Genomic DNA, 21,845 nt, shown 5'->3' with positions numbered 1-21,845 from the left:
TGCCCAGGAGTCGCATAGTTTAGGAGGATTGAATGATTCATGTATTATAAGAAGATTCCCGGATTGCCAGGCTGAGTCAGTGTGAAGCGATGGAAGAAACTACAAGCAGGGTGGAGAGCTATTGCTTAGAATGTCACTAGGTTCAATCCTCACTGGGCCCCATGAGAACAAGATGGAACGTTGGCGTCCAAAGGTTCTGTGGCAGTTAGAACGTGACAGTTGAGCAGAGGAGGTGGGAGTGACCGCTACGTGGATTAACAAAAAGGGGGTGGTGCCTCCAGCCAGGGGGCAGCTCTGTGCACGAACTATGGGCAACAGCTTCAAACAGCAACATGGCTCGTTACGACACACAGTGCACGGGAACAATAGCCCCTCAATATTACCTACCTACGTGGCTTCACTATCTGATTTCCTGTTCACTAATACACACTGCTTTGTGGTGCTAGCATGTTTCCTGCTGTGGTGTTTTGTGTGTGTTTCCCAGTGCGGTGTTCAGCAGAATAGTACACAAGTGTACTGGTGTGAAGGGCTGCCACAAGTGCTAAAATAATCTGATTCCAAGCTGTACAGAATTGGGCACAAGTGTAAACAGTTCCCATGTGTACCACAATACGATGGCACTGTTGCCAGGACCACTCTGAGCTTTGACCACACAATGCCAGGAAAGCAAGCTACCCGCGCTGGCCAAAGAGAGGTAAAAAGAAGGAAAACGCTATGTGAAAACAATCAGATACAGAGCAAAGATGCTGGTTTACTTGGCCTAAATGCCATACCCGTATGACCGCACTGGCTTTCATCTACTGATAGTGTATGTGTGATTTATTGAGTAGGCCAATGTATCAAAATATGGGCCCTGGTCTCTCTCTGTCTCTTTTTCTCTCTCAACCTATGATGCCCTTTGCAGTGTGTTCCATTAAATGGGTGGCTTTTGCTCCCCGGGCTTTAAAGAGGGAGATTTGTTGTGAAAGAAATACATTGACCGTATCCTGTCAACATCTTCAAAAGAAATCTTTAATGGCAAAATAAATCAGTCAATATTTATTTAGTCAATATTCACTAGAAACCGCACTGAATTGAAGCTGTAGCGGAATGATGTAACATGTTAACATGTTGTAGTTACTAAATGGTTTGTCTCTTGCAGAGGGGCAGTACTCCATCATCTCCCACTAGGACTTCATCCCCTACAGGGTCTACTGGAAACGACATCAGCTGGGGTGATCGCCAAGGGCAATGGCTCCGCAGAAGAAGGCTTGATGGTGCCATTAACAGAGTTCCTGTAGGATTCTATCAAAAAGTATGGAAAATCCTTCAGAAGGTAAGTTAATAGCAGTAGAGGGTTTACGGTATCTTGGGAGGCTGGTATTTCAGATACAATATTACTGTGGTCAGGAAAAACTCTAATACTTTGTGGAATATGTCTGACTAATACACAAGAGCTCCATTAACATATGCTCATGAATGAGTTTGTCAATGTATTTCCTCTGAAAACCAGCACTAAACTGCAGCCGAATGATTAAATTCTACTGTTTCACATGGTTCCCCATCTTAAACAGGTCATGGTCATTGCCAATGAAAGGCTCACAATCCACCCACACCCAATTCAAGAAGATAAATCGGTAGAATAGGAAGGGTTAAATAAGAAGCTATGTTTCTTAAAAATGTCTGAGTTCTACTGGTGGATTTCATAAGGGCTATACTATTTTTAAAACCAATTTTCAGTGAATGTGGAGCAAACTAAAAATAATCCCTGCAGTTGCTCCTGAGCTTAGTAGTATGGTGCAGTAGTTGAACTAGAGCCGGGGTGGCCAACCTGAGCCTGAGAAGGAGCCAGAATTTACCAATGTACATTGCCAAAGAGCCACAGTAATACGTCAGCAGCCCCCGATCTGCTCCCCAGCCCCCAGTGCCTCTTGCTTGCTGGCAGCCCCCACCAGTCAGCGCCTACTCCCCCCTCCTCCCGCCCTCTGCAATAAGCTGTTTCACATGTGCAGGATGCTATGGCAGGGAGAGAGGAGGAGCAGCGAGGGCATGGCAGGCTCAGGGGAAGGGACAGGAGCCTTGGGGGAAGGGGTGGAGTAGGGGCAGGGATTGGGGCAGACAGAGGCTTGAGCAGTGAGCACCCCCCAGCACACTGGAAAGTTGGCATCTATAGCTCCAGCCCCGGAATCAGTGCCTAGGTAAGGAGCAGCATATTAACCTCTGAAGAGCCACATGCAGCTCAGGAGCCACAGGTTGGCCACCCCTGAACTAGAGAATGATTTAAGAAACAGGGGAACATGAATTCCCATTGACTTCAATGAGACTATTCACCTGCTTTTGTGTATTGCTGGATTAGGGCCAAAGTGTTCAGCACCTGGCTGCATTGAGCTGTATTGAGTACTAAAGTGGAGGTAGGAATATATGCCTTGAGTCAAGATAGCTCACACTTGTGCAATTCAAAGCAACACTCTAAAATGCAGGCTTAACTGATGCCAGCAAAGACACAAGTCTTTTGTGAATTCATCCACTAGGTTTATTAAAGGGACACTGCCAACTTAAATTGCCTTTGTCTGAAATGTACCATTTTTACAAATAATACCTAAAATAACTACTAAAACTGACAGATCAGAGGAAAAAACTGTTCACGTTTTTTTATTCATGACAGCACTTTGTATAGTCAGTGTCACAGTTTCCCATGAACAGTTAGTCAGATTCCCTTGTTGTTTGAATGATTTGTACACAGCAACAATAGAAAGGAAAAACATTTAAAAGAGTGCAAACTACAGTTGTAAAATGACTGAGGTCATACTTAATTTGCAATATGGCGGAAATTGCAGATTCAACAATATTAGGCCTCCACCGCCATTTTGATTTTAATTAGCTCACTTTCCTGAATTACTGTACATGTCAGGTTCTTTCTGGTTTTTTTGGAGAATCAAATAGAATTTTATTTAGTCAAACTCAGCCTATATTTTCCTTTGCTCATTGTCATCCAATTATTCTTAAAATCCCTTTGGACAATTCTTAATATCTCTCCCTCCTTGGTGTTTTCAGACTTCAGATGCCTAGGTGACCATCATACCCTGGTCATGCCTTAGACAAACTATATGTATTTAGTTTTTTTTAAACTCTTTCCTCATATGCCAATTTGTCTAGCTCCTCCGTAATTTTTGTTGCCCATTTTGAAGGGCATTTTTCATTTACTGATATTATATTGTGGTGCCCCAAGTCCTATATCCTAAACTAAGTGGTGTTTGACCCTAGGGTAAGAGAGAGGGATCTTCACTTTCCTGGTCCATAACAAAGCTGCTGCATTGGTGGGCTGATTTTTTTTTTTTAACCCCTCCTCTAATCGTCCTTTTGTATTGCAAACTCATATCTAATTTGCTGTACTTTCACTTCTATATGTCTCCTGCTGTTACTGCTTTCCAAGTACCTCCCTCCCACTGAACAGTTGTTTCAGCTTAAGTGTGGCATAAGGTTATTTATAGCATCCAGACTTTCTCTCCAATAGTTTTCTTGTCATATGATCTTTTTGGAAGAAATGAAATAACATTTTTATATGCGTTCACTGTTTTTAAAACTTGTCATACATCAGAACAGCTTTTCCAGAAAGAATTTAAAACTCAAAAGGAATATAAGTTTCCAGATATACTTTTAAGGATTGTGTTTTTAATTAATATTGATTTTTTTATTATTATTATTTTGTTTAGTGCCATGGCCTGTCCATTGATGGCTACGTCCTTCCTTCTTCAACTACAAGAGAGGTATAGTAAATAATAATATTAATGAGATCTTTCCATGATTTTACGACAAGTTGTATGACTCTCGAGCACTCGCTGTAACAGGATCACTGGAGAAAACGCTTTGTTTTAAAGTATTTAAAATATAAAGTCACAATGGAAGTTTTACAGTTTGAATCTTAACTAATAGTTCTGTTGAATGTCTGAGTGACAGGGATGGTGTAGGGCCAGATTTTAATCTGAGATCCATGATGTTCACAGATGCAAGTCTTGCAAATACTAGGCTTTCCCACAACAACATAAGATTATACTTAGAACATCTGAGGTTTGCATGTGTTAGTATAATTTCTATGATGTACCATAATGTGATCCTCATTTAAGAAAATGAAGTTATTTTTAACCACAGGCAATGAAGTATCAGAGCTCTGCACCTGCAGTGAGTTGATAATTAATCTTGACAGCGCATTCAGGATTTAGAAGCAAGATTTCCTACTTGAAAAAAGTTAAACACAGTCCTTGACCTCTGGATGCTATTTTCTAGGAAAATTTGCAATAATGTAACATCATTTGTGTTGGCTAATGTGCATTCAGTCTTTTTCTCTTAATTTTCCTTGTTCAATTATTAATTTTTTAGTAAAGAGAGGTTAAAGTTTACTCAGTTCTGTTTAAAACAGAGGATGGCAAATACAAAAGGGAATAGAAACCGAATTAGGAAAATGTCCCAATTTGCTGAAATTAAACAAAGACAAATATCTGTTTAGAATTCTTTGACTGCAGACAATATTTCAGCACTGTGGTTACAAAAACAAATGTGAATCTCAGAAATGTGGCTGACCCAAATTTTGCCTTTTTAAACCTTTGTTCGTTCTTCATATAATTTTTTTTGGTTGGTTGGTTTTTATACGAACAAGTTGGATCTATGCTGCTAGGTGCTATTTTGCTTATCAAAGAGAAGGTTATGGGTGACTTAATCCGTCTACAAGTACCTACATCAGGAACAGCAATTTGATAATAGAGGGGTCTTCAGTCTTGCAGAGAAAGGTACAATAAGAACCAAGGGTTGGAAGTTGATGCTAGACAAATTCAGACTGGAACTAAGGTGCAACATTTTTAACAGTGAGGTTAATTAATCACTGGAACAACTTACCAAGAGTTGTAGTGGATTCTCCATCACTGGAAATTTTAAAATCAAGATTGGTGGATTTTCAGAAAGACATCCTCTAGTTCAAACACAACTATTGGACTTGAAACAGAAATTAATACCTGGAAATCCTATGGCCCGTATTATGGAGGCAGTCAGACTGAAGGTCACAATAGTGCCTTCTGCCTTAAAATATATGAATCACTTCTGACAACTTCTAAATCTACAATTAATAATAATCCAGCAACAAAATAAAAAAACCTAGACATTTAAGAGTCCCACCCACCAAATTTCTGTCACTATTCCTATCTCTGTGGCTCCAGCAATTCTTACGCCACCTCAGAAGCCAGTGAGTAGAGGCAGGCTTTGCAGCATCCCCTAAAGGTCAACATATTTGAGCTGTTTCAATCCAAGGAGAGAGCAAGTGCTAGAGTCTTCCTTTCTTTGTGTGTTGTGACTATCCGTCAATAGGACTCAGTGATTCCAAATGATTCCCTTGTCAGTGTAGATCATTTATGCTACACCTAGATGTTTTATTTTAGTTTTCCCTTTCATTCATCATCCTAGACTTTGAAGAGACCCACCTACCACTTCCGCCACCACCTGAACCACAAACAATCTTACATGTTAGGATCCTGACGCAGTATGACGTAGTGTAATAATACTCAGCCAATAAAACAGGGAACCAAGCCATAAGGCTAATGAGCTGTAGAGGGAGTAGGTTAAATTATTGTCTCTAAACCCTTCCACTTGTCTGTTTCTCAGTATTTGGAGAGTAACTGTGTCACAGATTGCAAACTGTAATCATTCTTGTCACTTGAAGATATTTGAGTCTGTTCCCACCAGGAAAAGAGAAGCACATGAATTTCACCCCACCCCCAACCGAATCCCTACAATGTTTCCACTCTCAGGGATCTTTGACTCCCAACATTGCCTGTCTTTGGATAGCTGCTTACCTCCAGGGTTGCCTTGTCTCCAGAGCTGATGGTCTTTCTTCACCGTGGGAGCAGCTCTTACCTGCTCCTCCAGCATCAGTTTCCAGGCAGCTCTTTGTTCACCATGATAATAAAAACTTCTTTTCTTGCTCTTAAATGCCACGGTTGATTCAGTTGTGCAGTTTGCATAGGTGGCATTATACTTGTGAAGTGCAAAGTCTTTTTGCAGTGCACTGGGTACAGCAAGCCATGTGTTTTAACAATTTCATGTATGCCGATGACAATACCTCCTATGGTGTGACTATCACCCATACCACTTACAAGGTGGCACCTCACCCATGGGTATATATGGGAATATCAGTGTAATATTGCTGTTTGATTAAAATGAATACCATCCCCTGTAACAGCGTAATGTCTGCCTTGTGTAGTGTAATACTGTATGATTCTCATATTCTGACTTGTAAGCTTTATTGCCATTTAATTGGTTAAAACAATAGGACAGTATTCACTCTCCTTCAGATCTATTTTCAGAATTAACAGGATATGGTTAGGATTGGTAGGCCTAAAATTAGACAGTCTGGCTTTAAGTTTGCTGATGTATTATACATGCAAATGATGCCATCCTACCTGTCTGCCTCACTCTTGTAAGCATGTAGAGTATTGAAATTGACAACAAACCTATATAATGCAGTCTCCTGTCTGCTCATACAAATAGAGCAGACAAGCACAATGGAGGCACAGCTCAGTGTGCATATCCCCGTTTGAAACATACACATCACTCTATGTTATGGTGCTGGTAACAGCTGCAAAAGAAGATAAAATTTTTTTGTGATATTGCAGTCCTTATTTTGTGGAAGTGAAAAGTTTTCCCCTCCCCTGCCCCCCATCTCCCTCTACCATCAGGCTAGTTACAAAAAATAGGATTCGTTTTTAGGCCTGTCTGACCTTGACAGTATCTAATTTCACTGTTAATAGGAATCAAACTCAACAAGCATAACCTCCTGAGGCTATCATTTAATGTGACATCTCCACAGCTCTGCCAGTGCAAAGTAGGTTCTTCTACCAGCAGTGTAGATATCAGTCTGTGGGATAACATTCACTCTTAGCAGGTGATGTGGGCTTTTTTTAATCTCTACAATATCTTTGGCTTCATAAACAAAACCTGTGATCCAAAAAGATTCCTACACAAAATAATGTGTGAGGTTAATGTCATGATCAAAGAATTAATTTGCAAGATAATAAGCATCAACATTCCCATATGTAAGCAATGTGTGTTGACCGATAGGAATTGTACAACAGACTTTTCTGGAAGTTACAGAATTTTTTTTGGATTGCTAAGCCTTGAGTCTGCAAATAGTTTGCAAGTACTTAGTTTTCCATATGCAAATAATCCCATTCATTTCTATAGGACTTTTTACATGTGCAAAGTTAAGCACATGTTTAAGTGTCTGGAGGATCTGGGGCCTTATCGTCTTGCATTTATCTGTTTATCTTTCGACTAGGGCTGTCAAGCGATTAAAAAAATTAATTGCAATTAATCAACGCTGTTAATAATAGAATACCATTAATTTAAATATTTTGGATGTTTTCTACATTTTCAAATATACTGATTTCAATTACAACAGAATACAAAATGTACAGTGCTCACTGTATATTATTTTTGATTACAGGTATTTGCACTGTAAGAAAACAAAAGAAATACTATTTTTCGATTCACCTAATACAAGTACTGTAGTGCAATCTCTTTATTGTGAAAGTTGAATTTACAAATGTAGAATTATGTACAAAAAAAAGCACTAAAAAATAAAACAATGTAAAATTTTAGAGCCTGCAAATCCACTCAGTCCTACTTCTTGTTCAGCTAATTGCTCAGACAGACAAGTTTGTTTACTTTTTCAGGAGATAACGCTGCCCGCTTCTTGTTTACAATGTCACCGGAAAGTGAGAACAGATGTTCTCATGGCACTGTTGTAGCCAGCGTTGCAAGATATTTCTGTGCCAGATGAACTAAAGAATCATATGTCCATTCATGCTTTAACCACAATGCATCCATGCTGATGACGGGTTCTGATCGATAACAGTCCAAAGCAGTGAGGAGCAACACATGTTCATTTTTATTATCTGAGTCAGATGTCACAAGCAGAAGGTTGATTTTCTTTTTTGGTGGTTCAGGTTCTGTAGTTTCTGCATGGGAGTGTTGCTCTTTTAAGACTTCTGAAAGCATGCTCCAAACCTCGTCTCTCTCAGATTTTAAAAGGCACTTCAAATTCTTAAACCTTGGATTGAGTGCTGTAGCTATCTTTAGAAATCTCACATTGGTACTTTCTTTGCATTTTGTGAAATCTGCAGTGAAAGTGTTCTTAAAATGAACAACATGTGCTGGGTCATCATCCGAGACTGCTATAACATGAAATATATGGCAGAATGCGGGCAAAACAGAGCAGGGTACATATAATTCTCCCCCAAGAAGCTCAGTCACAAATTTAATTAACACTTTTTTTTTTAATGAGCGTCATCAGCTTGGAAGCATGTTCTCTGGAATGGTGGCCAAAGCATGAAGGGGCATATGAATGTTTAGCGTATCTGGCATGTAAATACCTTGCACTGCTGGCTACAAAAGTGCCTTGCAAATGCCTGTACTCGCTTTCTGATGACATTGTAAATAAGAAGAGGGCAGTTTTATCTCCTGTAAACGTAAACAAACTTGTTTGTCTTAGCGATTGGCTGAACAAGAAGTAGGACTGAGTGGACTTGTAGGCTCTGAAGTTTTACATTGTTTTGTTTTTGAGCGCAGTCATGTAACAAAAAAAAATCTACATTCTTAAGTTGCACTTTCACGGTAAAGAGAATGCACTACAGTACTTGTATGAGATGAATTGAAAAATACTATGTCTTTGGTTTATCATTTTTACAGTGCAAATATTTATAATCAAAATAATATACACTGATTTCAATTACAACACAGAACACAATATATATGAAAATGTAGAAAAACATCCAAAATATTTAATAAATTTCAATTCATAGAATCATAGAATATCAGGGTTGTAAGGAACCTCAGGAGGTCATCTAGTCCAACCCCTGCTCAAAGCAGGACCAATCCCCAACTAAATCATCCCAGCCAGGGCTTTGTCAAGCCTGACCTTAAAAATATCTAAGGAAGGAGATTCCACCACCTCCCTAGGTAACGCATTCCAGTGTTTCACCACCCTCCTGGTGAAAAAGTTTTTCCTAATATCCAACCTAAATCTCCCCCACTGCAACTTGAGACCATTACTCCTTGTCCTGTCCTCTTCTACCACTGAGAATAGTCTAGAACCATCCTCTCTGGAACCACCTCTCAGGTAGTTGAAAGCAGCTATCAAATCCCGCCTCATTCTTCTCTTCTGCAGACTAAACAATCCCAGTTCCCTCAGCCTCTCCTCATAAGTCATGTGTTCCAGACCCCTAATCATTTTTGTTGCCCTCCGCTGGACTCTTTCCAATTTATCCACATCCTTCTTGTAGTGTGGGGCCCAAAACTGGACACAGTACTCCAGATGAGGCCTTACCAATGTTGAATAGAGGGGAACGATCACGTCCCTCGATCTGCTCGTTATGCCCCTACTTATACATCCCAAAATGCCATTGGCCTTCTTGGCAACAAGGGCACACTGCTGACTCATATCCAGCTTCTCGTCCACTGTCACCCCTAGGTCCTTTTCCGCAGAACTGCTGCCTAGCCATTCGGTCCCTAGTCTGTGCATTGGGTTCTTCCGTCCTAAGTGCAGGACTCTGCACTTATCCTTATTGAACCTCATCAGATTTCTTTTGGCCCAATCCTCCAATTTGTCTAGGTCCCTCTGTATCCTATCCCTGCCCTCCAGCGTATATACCACTCCTCCCAGTTTAGTATCATCTGCAAATTTGCTGAGAGTGCAATCCACACCATCCTCCAAATTATTTATGAAGATATTGAACAAAACCGGCCCCAGGACCGACCCCTGGGGCACTCCACTTGACACCAGTTGCCAACTAGACATGGAGCCATTGATCACTACCCGTTGAGCCTGACAATCTAGCCAACTTTCTACCCACCTTATAGTGCATTCATCCAGCCCGTACTTCTTTAACTTGCTGACAAGAATACTGTGAGAGACCGTGTCAAAAGCTTTGCTAAAGTCAAGAAACAGTACATCCACTGCTTTCCCTTCATCCACAGAACCAGTAATCTCATCATAGAAGGCGATTAGATTAGTCAGGCATGACCTTCCCTTGGTGAATCCATGCTGACTGTTCCTGATCACTTTCCTCTCATGTAAGTCCTTCAGGATTGATTCCTTGAGGACCTGCTCCATGATTTTTCCGGGGACTGAGGTGAGGCTGACTGGCCTGTAGTTCCCAGGATCCTCCTTCTTTCCTTTTTTAAAGATGGGCACTACATTAGCCTTTTTCCAGTCGTCCGGGACTTCCCCCGATTGCCATGAGTTTTCAAAGATAATGGCCAATGGCTCTGCAATCACATCCACCAACTCCTTTAGTGCTCTCGGATGCAGCGCATCCAGCCCCATGGACTTGTGCTCGTCCAGCTTTTCTAAATAGTCCCGAACCACTTCTTTCTCCACAGAGGGCTGGTCACTTCCTCCCCATGCTGTGCTGCCCAGTGCAGTAGTCTGGGAGCTGACCTTGTTCGTGAATTGGTGTTCTATTGTTTAACAGTGCGATTAAAACTGCAATTAATTGTGATTGATTTTTTTGAGTTAATTGCGTGAGTTAACTGCAATTGACAGGTTTCAGAGTAGCAGCTGTGTTAGTCTGTATTCGCAAAAAGAAAAGGAGTACTTGTGGCACCTTAGAGACTAACAAATTTATTTGAGCATAAGCATCCGATGAAGTGAGCTGTAGCTCACGGAAGCTTATGCTCAAATAAATTTGTTAGTCTCTAAGGTGCCACAAGTACTCCTTTTCTTTTTGCAATTGACAGTCCTACTTTCCACTAACCTACCACCTAACTTTCCAGATGACACCTTGTGAAATCAAGTTTGCTGTTCATGTGGAGTCAGTGCTGAACCATGTACCTCAACCTGAATACAGACAGCTGCTGGTGGAAGCTATTCTTGTTCTCACACTGCTGTCGGACATAGAGGTGACCAGCATCGGGGGCATAATCCATGTGGATAGAATAGTGCATGTGGCTAATGATCTGTTTCTTCAGGAACAGGTGGGTACAGCAGATTTCCAGTAATATCTGAGGGTGGAGTTGGGAAGGTATTGTGTTTGAAATGAACTTCATTCTTGGTATTTGTGAAAAATTATTTTTCCCTCCACAAAAAGCAAGTCATGTAAGCATCTTTTGAAAATGTATTCAGAAGATTAAAACCTCCTGTAATTAATGAAATACAGTCTCTTTTGCTGCAGTTTTACAATTATAGTGGGGTAATGCTCTCTCAAGTCTAAACATCTGTTTAAAATCACCTTTTACTTCACCAGATTACCAAAAACCAAAGGGCCGGTGTTTAAGTAGAGATGGGGAAAAACAAGCTAGTCATGTGTTACCAGAGAAATGCAAAAAATAAGGTCTGTAAAGGGGAACTTAAGAGAACTGAACTAGCATAGGTAGAGAAAAAGGTTCTAAATAACCTGTGTTGTCCTACAGTCTTTGGAAAGGAATTCATGAAGGGAGAACTGTTTTCCATATTCAGTGCAGATACAGTTGTAGTCCTGGTCTAGTATTTGTTTTTAAGTTTAGTAATTCTGATCTGAACACGGATATCTGATTTTCTCCTCCCCTCCTTTTTATTTTCCCCCTCTCAGAAATCACTTGGAGCAAATGATGACTTCTTGGAGCGAGACTTCGCCACAGGAATTTGCCACTTTTTCTATGACAGCGCTCCAAGTGGGGCATATGGAACTATGACATACTTAACGAAAGCTGTAGCCACCTATTTACAGGATTTCCTGCCTAGTACAGGCTGCCTGATGCAATAGGCTATGCCTCTTGATGAAAAGCAAAAGTAAAGATTCAGAAGCTCTTTTCCCCCTCTCCTCTCTCTTCCCTCTTCACTTACTGAACATATGTCTTTGACTCCACAGGATTTAAACGCCACTCATCATATGTGAGCACCAATCTGTAGGGACAGCTGAACAATGAAGATGGAATTTGGCTTAATTCCAGAACCATGAGAAACATGTACAATGAGTGACGCCTATTCTGCCCTAAGTGCAATGTGCAATTTAAAGTAAATTAAGTAAGAATTATGCACTTATGTCAAGAGGAAAATAATTAGTGTAGAGATCAAAAAATATAAATAGGGAGATGCTCCTCTGGCATAAATTTCCCAACTAAAGAGAGTAGATTTTTTCTGTATATTTGAATTAATTAACTCTCTCTTAAGCATGGCTTCTGTATGTTGATGTTGTGAATAGTTAAAGCACAGTTTAGGGTTCTCTTTCTCCGATTTATTCAGTTTCCATGTGATACCCAGGCACTATTTTCAATACACATTGAGCCAGATTCTGATCTCAATTACACCAGGGTGATGCAGGAGTAACTCCAATGAAGTCAAGCATGAGATCAGAATTATGACTGTCATAAATCGGTAGCCTCTCTCTGATGACATAGCATCTGCCTTGAGAAAGCTACATCGTTTGGACCAATGCAGCTTTGGAGAAGCTGATCTCTGACTTCCTCTTTTAAAGACAGTTTTATGCTTATGATTTATGCTTATGATCGTTTTGGGTAGATGAATAAACAGCTGCCTACAGATCCAAAAGATATGTTTCCTTCGCTCAAGCACGCTTTCTAAATCTTAATATCTTGTCCACTGTAAATGGCCTAGAAGATGAGATACTTAAGTGTCGCCCTTCCAGAATACCATCTGTACTTACTAGAGGAAGAGTTGGTGTGTGTTTCGTGTCCTTTGATTAGACAGATGCTCCTTCATCAGATGTAACTAGAACCATTAGTGGTGTTCTCCCTAATAGAAAAATCTCTCTTTAAACAGCACCAGGATAATACTTAGTACTCTTTAATATGTAGGCTGTTGTTGTATTTGTTTATATTAAATATACAGAGCCACAGTGCTCCCTCCTGTGGCTTAACCCAGGTGAGCTCAAGGTGGAGGAAGACAATGATTTCCCCTTGTTGACTTCCACTGAGGGGTGAGGCTTCCTCCTGTGGAATGGGCTGAATGAGTATCCACTGGTTCTTAGCTAGACCCCTGTTAGAGAGGTACAATAGCACAGTCATTTGTTGGTGTAATTACTGGCCAGTGCACAAGAAAGGGTTGGAGTAGATTCCAAGTGGCAGATTAGTAAAAGGGTAAGTAGAAATGGTACCATCCAGTCTCTCATTTTTACTTCTTATAAGTGACCTTGAGTGGGATCTTTCCTTAAGCACCAACACCCCTACGAAGAAAAATGGTCCTAGTGTTGTTAGAACTTTTGAACAGCACTTATTGGAGTCTTTCTACAGGGAAATATTTTTCCATCTCATACATTTTTAACTATTTTCCTAATTCCAAAATGTGTTGTCAGAGGAAAAATAATATCATCTGCCCAATCCACATGATCTCAACCAAGCCAGGTGGCAGGAGTCAAATTCACCCCCCCCAAAGCTGGGTATCTTGTAAGATACTACAGTGCACTGCTCCCACAGCAATGCACATCCAGACAGTATTTGGTGCAGGCTGGAGAGATGAGTGCCATAGAGTTGTCCCTTACTATGTCTTAGGCTTAGGAATTTCCCAAAGAGCAAGAAGATGCACAGCCTTTCTGGATAGAATGTACCTGGGGGGAGGAGGCAGGTGCATATGTGCATATTGCCCAGGCAAAGCGTTGTTAATGGTGTAAGGAGCAGGGATGAGTAGCTCAAATGCAGTTGTAAGTCAGTATCTTGTAGATGCCTATTTGTACTTTTGTTTAATCATAGCTCAGTTTTTATACATGTGCTGAGAGATTGATTTAGCTCATTTTCCAAGTAAATAAAATTTTCTCCAGTTTAAACAGGGCAAGCCATACATTGAAAAGTAATTTATGCTGTGTATGCATGTTCATAGGTGAGGGACTTATATAAACTCTTATTTTATTAGGTTCCTTATAAAGCTTCGGTAATGTCAATCATGCAGAGCATGCTTTTCATGCAGAGCCCTTTGATTGAGATGCAAGAAGGTTCTCTCTCAAATCTGTTTTAATGTGCTTTTTTAATTCAGTCTGAGACATTAACTGTTTAAAATTTGTAGAACAAGAGAAGACTGCTAAAATCTGACATCTGACATTTGTATGCTGCTAAATAGAGATTTAAAATAGATTAGGGCCCATAGCAAAATTCCACCATTTACAAATTTAAATTTGTGTGTGCATGTAACTTTAAAAAAAAAAGGTTACCATTCATAATATGAACTAGCTTATGAACATACATGGTTTAGAAATACTGGGTTTTAGTCTGTCTAAAAGTGATACTAACACAATCAGTGAAGTGAAGTCATAGGAAAATACTTTTATGTAATTTAGAAGTCTGGGACAGTTCAGTACAAAAGGATGAGAAACAGTACAGCAAACTTTGAATTGCAGTGTGAACGGACCAATCACCCATGTATACTTCTAGATTGACTCACTCATCTGTTGCCTTGTCTCCTGAACTTCTGTTTTTAAAGGAATACATTAAAATCTGTACCATTCATTGGTGGAATCATTGTTCCTGAAACAGGGAAAACTTAACTGGGTCCTGAAGGTGTGTTGTAGCAACCTCTCTGGAGAGGATTCAGATGTGTTAGGGAGTTTATGAATCAACCATTATTGATTCCAGTGTGTGTTTCCAGCTAGACAAAATGTTTTTCAGTTTATTTAGGGTAAGCTCATTACCAAAGACTTGATTTGGTTGTCAGGCATCCCAGAGGAGTGAAAAATGAATGACATGTCCAACTTCTAACTCTGGGACCTAATTTATGGAAAATAAATAAGACAAGGGTAAACAGACACCTTATGTGTCTTGGAAATTGGGGCATTAATGGAATGGAAATAGAACCAACTGAGACCCACTGTTTTAGTTTGACAGGCAGTGCTTTTGCATCAGCAGACTGCAGCTGTCATGAAGGAAACACCTACACTACTTCCTTGAAATATCAGACATGTCTAAAAACAGAAAATTGGTCTGAGATGGTGCAGGGACCAGAATAATAAAATGGTACTCGTATACAGTGGATACTGTATAGAGGTGGTACGTCCAGCTTTTGCATGAAGTAGTATTAGGGTTGTCTCCATTCATTGAATCAATGCTCTTTTCTCCCCTCTCCCAATTGTATCAGATACTTAACTGTTTAACATTGTTGTTAGAATTTTGTTAAGCTTTTACTGTTTAATCATTAGTTCTGACATGTTGCCTAAACGTAGCACTCTTCACTTTCACTGTGTGTAATCAGTCCTCAGACAGCCTTACAAAACAGAGAGGAAAACTTAATAGGCCAGGCACAAAAATCTGTTCATATTAGTTATGGGTTACTTGCTCATCAAATTTTTAAAAAAAGCTTGTTCCAGGGAAGTAGAATTTGGCAAAGTTGTTCACAACACCCTTGAAGGTAAATATTATTCATACTTTACAGAGGGGGAAACTGAAATAGAGCAATGAAGTGACTTGTCCAAAGCAACCACATGGGCTATCTTGGCATTGACATAGCTTTTCTGAAGGATAAGTAAGTGGATGTGCATCATCATGAAGTTTACCTTGGCTGTTAGTTACAAAGGAATCCATGACAGAAGGCACTCTACAGCATACATGGAGAAACAAATCAAGAACTGAATCTAAACTCTCATTTCATTAATGTCCCATTTCCCCCAGCAGGGCCAAGCCTAATTTGGGGCCTCATCCACTGCCCATTGAAGTCAGTGGAAAGACTTCCATTGACTTCACTAGGCTGCTAGCTGAGCACTCTTGAAAAATCTGGCTATTAGTGTACATAGAGCGCTCAATAGCCTATTCCTAAGAGGCAGTCTGTACCCCTGTTATGGAAACATTGGTGCAGTTTAAATACAGCAGAAATCTCCACTGGATATTCCCAGCCACATATCTATGGATCACTGAGTGGTAAGCCACCAGTGCTGGGTTTACCACCAGTCTCATAAAAATGTGGCTAGAGGTAGCGTACACATCTGTCACTAACAACTTCTTTACATACGTCTAGTACTTTTAACAAATGCTATGAGAGGTTACAGTAATGGATCTCTTAATATGTGGATACTAAGAATGGCCATACTGGATCAGACCAAAGGTCCATCTAGCCCAGTATCCTGTCTTCCAACAGTGGCCAATGCCAGGTGCCCCCGTGGGAATGAACAGAACAGGTAATCGTCAAGTGATCCATTCCCTGTTGCTCATAATGCACAATATAGATGGGATATGTGTTTTCTGATGATGTTATTCAAAATGCCCCAGCAGGTCCTTCCTGCAACACCCGATCAGAGTTGTGTCATAGGCTTACTTTTAAAAAGTGTGTGCTCTTAAGAGAGGACTCCTCCAAAAGAGATTATAAAAAATATATTGTAAAAGTAGATCTTTCCTACAGGTGCAGCTCTCTCTCCCAGCCCTGGAGGAAGGTGTGGCCAGCATGTGACCAATATCATTAATACAGCATATACTGTAGGAGCGTAGGTCAATATTGAGAGCAAAAGAATGCATGCTAGCCAGCCATTGTGGCTCATAGCCTCGTGTGTATGTATGTCCACACTATGATCATCAGTACTTTTTTTAAAATGAGAATGCAGTGCTTCTCTTTGCACCAGCCATATTCATATGAACTATTTTAAGTGTAAAGTGGGACAGTAATGCACCATGGTTTTCCAGATGTAAACAGACTTTAGAAATGGTGGCTCAGCAGAGGATGTTACTACATTTTGGGATTAATTTAAAAAGCTTTAAAGGTGGTTATCTTCTTCTGCTCACCAATCAACTCTGCTTTGAGTGAGTTATTCTTCAGTAAAATTAACTGTGGCTAAATGTATCTTTCAAATCCCTGGGCTGAAACTTTCTATTTTTTACCCTACATGGTATTATTTACAAAATTAGTTTTTGGTAGGGTTTCTTTTTCTTTCTTTTCTTGTTATAAAGGATCCCAAAATGCTTTTAAAATTTCACTCAGAACATCACCATCCATGCACAGCATGAAAAAATGTGTCCAGCCCTTCCCACTATCAGATGTAGATGGGGTGGGGGCAGGAGGGAAACTGGGGCTCCCGTTCCTCTAAACAGCAGGAAGGGTGGAAGGAGAGCCCAGAGCTCATAAGTGCTAGAACTAGGGTTGAAGTGATTTCTGTTATATATACATGGATTACAGTTTGGTTCAATCATTCTCAGCACCCCCACTATCCAAATTGTTCCAGCGCTCCTCTCCCCTGGAACCTGGCAGCATAAAGGGAAGAGACTTGAGCATCTTTTCCCTCTCAGCAGCAGCACCTTTGTTTATCCAGGGAAGGGGCTCAGGACACTATTGCCCATGACTGAGCATGAGGTATGAGCTCTCCATTATCCTCCTGCTGAGTGGCAGGAAGCTCCCCTGCATAGCAAGCTCTCTGGGAAACTTCTAGGAACCCTAAAGGGGATGAGGGGTAGCATATACCACCTCCAGCCAGCTGACCGAGGACGCTTTTCTGGAGTGTGCATCCCCAGTACCATTGTACATGCTTGTTTTCTCCTCCGGCCAAATACCTCTCACAATGGGCGATGTGCTTTGCCTCTACCCCCTAGCCCTGGCCCTTATCACTGCATGTGAAGATGCTCCTATGTCTTTTAACCACAAGCCATTTTTATGCCAAACCCAACCTCCATGGGCAGAGTTCTCAGGCACCATAGTCACAATGTTTAGGGCTAGCACTGACCAGGAAAACCTTGATCCCCCTCAGAAAATGCAGTTCTTTTGAAAAGCTTTGTGAAATTGTGGTAATTCCACCAACATGGCATTTAGGAGAAAATACAAAAAAGATCCAACGATAAAAAACGTTTTGAGAATGAAAAAGTAATTTCAAAACAAAAAAAACCCATATAGTACAAATTGTCCAAAGTCAACATTGAAATAAAAAAGCAATGTTCAGAAATTCTGAAGTTTTCAGGTTTTGTTCCAAGGTGAAATTAAGACAAATTTCAAAATCCTTCAGGAAATGGCATTGCCTTTACCTAGCTGTCTCCTGGGCCTATTGGGGGGATGGGCATGTGTAAGAACTTCCCCTGCCCTCAACTTGACACTTTTATCCATATCTGGCATCAAACTAACCCAGGTTGAGAGTCTGAAATGTACAGAACATTTCCCCCCTGCTCCCCCTTTATTCTTTAGCTGCCTTCGAACCCTTATATTCCAGTGAGGGGCGCAGCATAACAACAGACTGACATCCCAAATGCTATGAGTGAAGTGGGAATTCTGATCCCTTTGATGCAAAACATCCAGTCACTTCAGGGAACCTATTGTCAAGCATGAGTATTGATGAAACTTGTTTACATTTCTGTGTGCTACATACCTGCAGTTTGATTATTTTAAATGAAAGCCTGTTGTGATTCCTGACTGAGCCCATTTTTTTCCATAGGCAGGGTCATTTATGAGTGGACTGCAACCTTTTGGACAAATTCCTATTAATTATAGTTTTACAGTTCGATACCACAGAGCTGGGATTCTAGATCTATACCCACATATACAGAAGAAGCATGTACAGCTTCATAGACCTATTCCACGGTCTTAAAAACCTTTTGCATGCAATAGAGAACCCAAGGAACATAGAATTCAAAGTCATTGACAGCTGCACATAATGCAGCACCCTACACAGTTGGGATTATTTAGAAATCTGACTGAATTTCATGAGTTGTCATATAACAAAGCGTTCCTTGTAGTTAGGTACTGCATTTCTGCACCCAAAGGAAACGATATGGAACAGAAAACTCAGCTCCCACGATTGAGATTCACGATATTTGCTCTTAAAAACAATGCAGCTGAAAGGGCCAAGGAACAGACTGTCACCAGAGCATACTAGGTGCTTTGAGTTTATTTCCAAATTCTTGTCACGCTTAGACAAGAAATTTATTTCCAAATTCTTGGAGGCTTGGTCCTAATGAGGAGGTATGCATGTTTCTAGAAGTGTGAGTATTCTTTTAGTTATTACAAAGGCAAATTTGCATAGAACTTTTAATAAATGCGATTTAAATGAACATTTTCTAAATAAGCTTCCCTAAATCCTGAAGTGCCATAAGGGGATGGATGGGGCAGGTGGCCCAGGGGAGCTGTCAGGGGGCAAGAAGCGGGGGGGGAGGGGTCGGATAGGAGGCAGGGACTGGGCCACACCTGGCTGTTTTGGGAGACACAGCCTCCCCTAACCGGCCCTCCATACAATTTTGGAAACCTGATGTGGCCCTCAGGCCAAAAAGTTTGCCCGCCCTGATGTAGACTCATGCAGTGCTTAATTTTTGCCAGGGCTGAGCCCCAGCACCTCTAGGCTTGACAGTTCATAGCCCTGGCACCACAGGGCTTGCCACATCAGTTATGAATGTAAAAAAAATTTCTTGAGCCCCAGCACCTAATTGCTTGAGCCTCAGCACCGCTTTCATTACAAAATAAGCAGTGAACTCATGGAACAGGTTCCCTTACCTCTCTGATGTCAGGTCACATCAGTTGCCCCATCTTTGGCTGGAGGACTGCAGGGTTGCCTGGTAAATTGTTGCTTTGGTGTGTGTCTCTCCTCCCTGGAGTCCTTTCACATCTAGCTGTTTCGGGTGGTGAACAGATTACTTCCCTTTGGGGTTTCTGCCCCATCACAGGCTCTCACTACAGCGCCTTTCTGGGCTGCTTCCCCAGCTTTAGTCACAGGTCTGAACACCAGGTCTGCTTTTTCCCCATGCCTTAAAAAGCAACCCATGCCATATATGTATAGTCCTGCAGTCATCTTAGCTCGGTCACATGTTCCTTCAGACACATGATCCTGCAACCCCCTCAGTCCATTTTAGGGCCAGATCTCCCAGAATGCCATTGTTGGCACTGAACCAGGACTGGCACATGCTTGCTTATAATTTCCCTTAAAAGGCCAGGGCACATCCCATTACGGCCCTCATCCTACTGCTGAGCTCCGTGGTTGGATGCTTGAATCTATGAAGGGCCCCAAATGATATTCTGTACAGACAGCACCAGAGCCACAGATGCTTAGGGATGCTTTTCTCTTTAAAAATTCTATTATTTTTAGCAGGGCCTGAAGAGTAATTCGCTTGCAGGAAATCAACCTAACAAGGAGTGCCAGCCTCTCAAATCTCAGGGGTTAAAACATGACAAATTGTCCGTAACTAAAGCTGCAGAGCACAAAACAGCTGCCCTTTCTTTTATTTAGCATCTTTTGTGGGCAGGCTTTCAGTAGAAAACACCTAACAGCAAGGATAGTATGAATGTGGGTGGTATTTTTCAGCGATTTCGAGTGCTACTAACTATGTGCCCCCATGCTCTGGGAGTGTCCCAAACAATAGGATGTATATAATCCCAGGCCAGGTCCACACTACAAAGTTAAGTTGAATGCATGTAAGTCAACATCAAGCCCCTGATTTAAGCAAGTCGATCCTGCGTGTCCACACTACGCTCATTATGTCGGCCGTGTGCATTCTCACTAGCAGGGCTTGCATCGACAGTAGCTAGCTCACAGTGCACGTAGCTGAGTAGAATGTTGGGCTGGGCTTGCAATGCCTTATGGGATAAAACATTGGCACAGGTGGTTATGGGAACATGGCATTAGCCTCCCATGATGCACTTTCCTCCCTCCCGCCCTGAAATCAACAGCCAACAAACCAAGCCTTTGCACGCCTTTTTTCATAAACCTGGGTTACCCATGCAGATGCCATAGCATGATAAGCATGGTCCCCCACTCAGCTGTACACTGTTGTTGTGAGCATTACAAACACCTCGCACCTTATCATGCAGTATTTACACCGCTGCTACAGGAGCCGCAGCACAGAACAAGGCGACGGCACGCAAGCAGCCCTGCTCACAGCCATAAAGTGGAGCCATTGGCAGTTGCTGTCGACAGTCACGCATCACCTTGACACGCCTGAGTGCCGTTTCTGGGCCCAGTAAACAAGCACTGACTTGGGGGGGTGTGTGCATCGTTATCCAGCTATGGGATGATGAGCAGTGGCTGCAGAACTTTTGAATGGCACTTTCCAGGAACTGTGTGAAGCGCTTTCCTCAGCCTTGACGTGCAGCAATCCTAAAATGAGAGCTTCTCTGACAGTGGAGAAGCGAGTGGCAATAGCTCTGTGGAAGCTTGCAATGCCAGACTGCTACTGGTCAGTAGGGCATGAATTTGGAGTGGGTAAATCTATTGTGGGATCTATTGTGATCCAGGTGTGCAGGGACATCAATGGACTTCTAAGAAAGGTAGTGACTCTGGGCAAAGTGCAGGACCTAGGGGATGGTTTTGCCGCAATGGAGTTCCCTAACTGCGGTGGAGTGATACACGGAACACACATCCCTATCTTGGCACCAGACCACCTGGCCAAAGAGTACATAAACCACAAGGGGTACTTCTCAATGGTGTGGCAAGTGCTGGTGGATCACAGGGGCCATTTCACTGACATCAGCATGGGATGGTCGGGAAAGGTGCATGACGCGTGCATTTTTAGGAACACAGATCTGTTCAGAAAGCTGCACACAGGGACTTTCTTTTCAGACTGCAAAATAACCACTGATGATGTTGAAATGCCAGTTCTGATTCTGGAAGACCCAGCCTACCCCTTGCTCCCACGGCTCATGAAGCTGTACACAGGCAGGCTAGACAGCAGTAAGGAGCGGTTCAACCATAGGCTGAGCCAGTGTAGAGTGGTGGTGGAATGTGTCTTTGGATGTTTAAAAGGGCACTGGTTTGTTTGCTTACTGGGTTAGACCTTGGTGAAAGCAATACCCCATTGTTATTGCTACCTGCTCCATAATGTCTGTGAAACAAAGGGAGAAAAGTTTCTGGTGGGGTGGGGGGTTGAAGCAGATTGTCTGGCAGCCAATTTTGAGCAGCCAGACACCAGGGCAATAAGAAGAGCACAATGAGGGTCAGCATCTGTGTCTC

The 21,845-nt window shown here is 41.7% G+C and overlaps 1 protein-coding gene across 5 annotated transcripts in view; it reads left to right on the top strand.

The window, feature by feature from the left end:
- The window catches only part of PHKA2 (phosphorylase kinase regulatory subunit alpha 2), a 71,507-nt gene extending 57,050 nt beyond the window's left edge, over positions 1–14,457 (top strand). For all 5 annotated transcript variants that reach the window (XM_084627004.1, XM_084627007.1, XM_084627003.1 and 2 more), the window contains 4 exons: positions 1,142–1,315; positions 3,693–3,746; positions 10,798–10,998; positions 11,592–14,457. In XM_084627004.1, the coding sequence (XP_084483130.1) occupies positions 1,142–1,315; positions 3,693–3,746; positions 10,798–10,998; positions 11,592–11,765 (603 nt within the window). In that variant the 3' untranslated portion in view covers positions 11,766–14,457. The remainder of the gene's footprint in view (positions 1–1,141; positions 1,316–3,692; positions 3,747–10,797; positions 10,999–11,591) is intronic.
- The last annotated feature ends 7,388 nt before the right edge of the window (positions 14,458–21,845 follow it).

Source organism: Lepidochelys olivacea (genome assembly GCF_965140295.1).
Source record: "Lepidochelys olivacea isolate rLepOli2 genome assembly, chromosome: 1".
NCBI classification, from domain to species: domain Eukaryota; kingdom Metazoa; phylum Chordata; order Testudines; family Cheloniidae; genus Lepidochelys; species Lepidochelys olivacea.
This window is presented reverse-complemented; position numbering and strand designations above follow the sequence as displayed.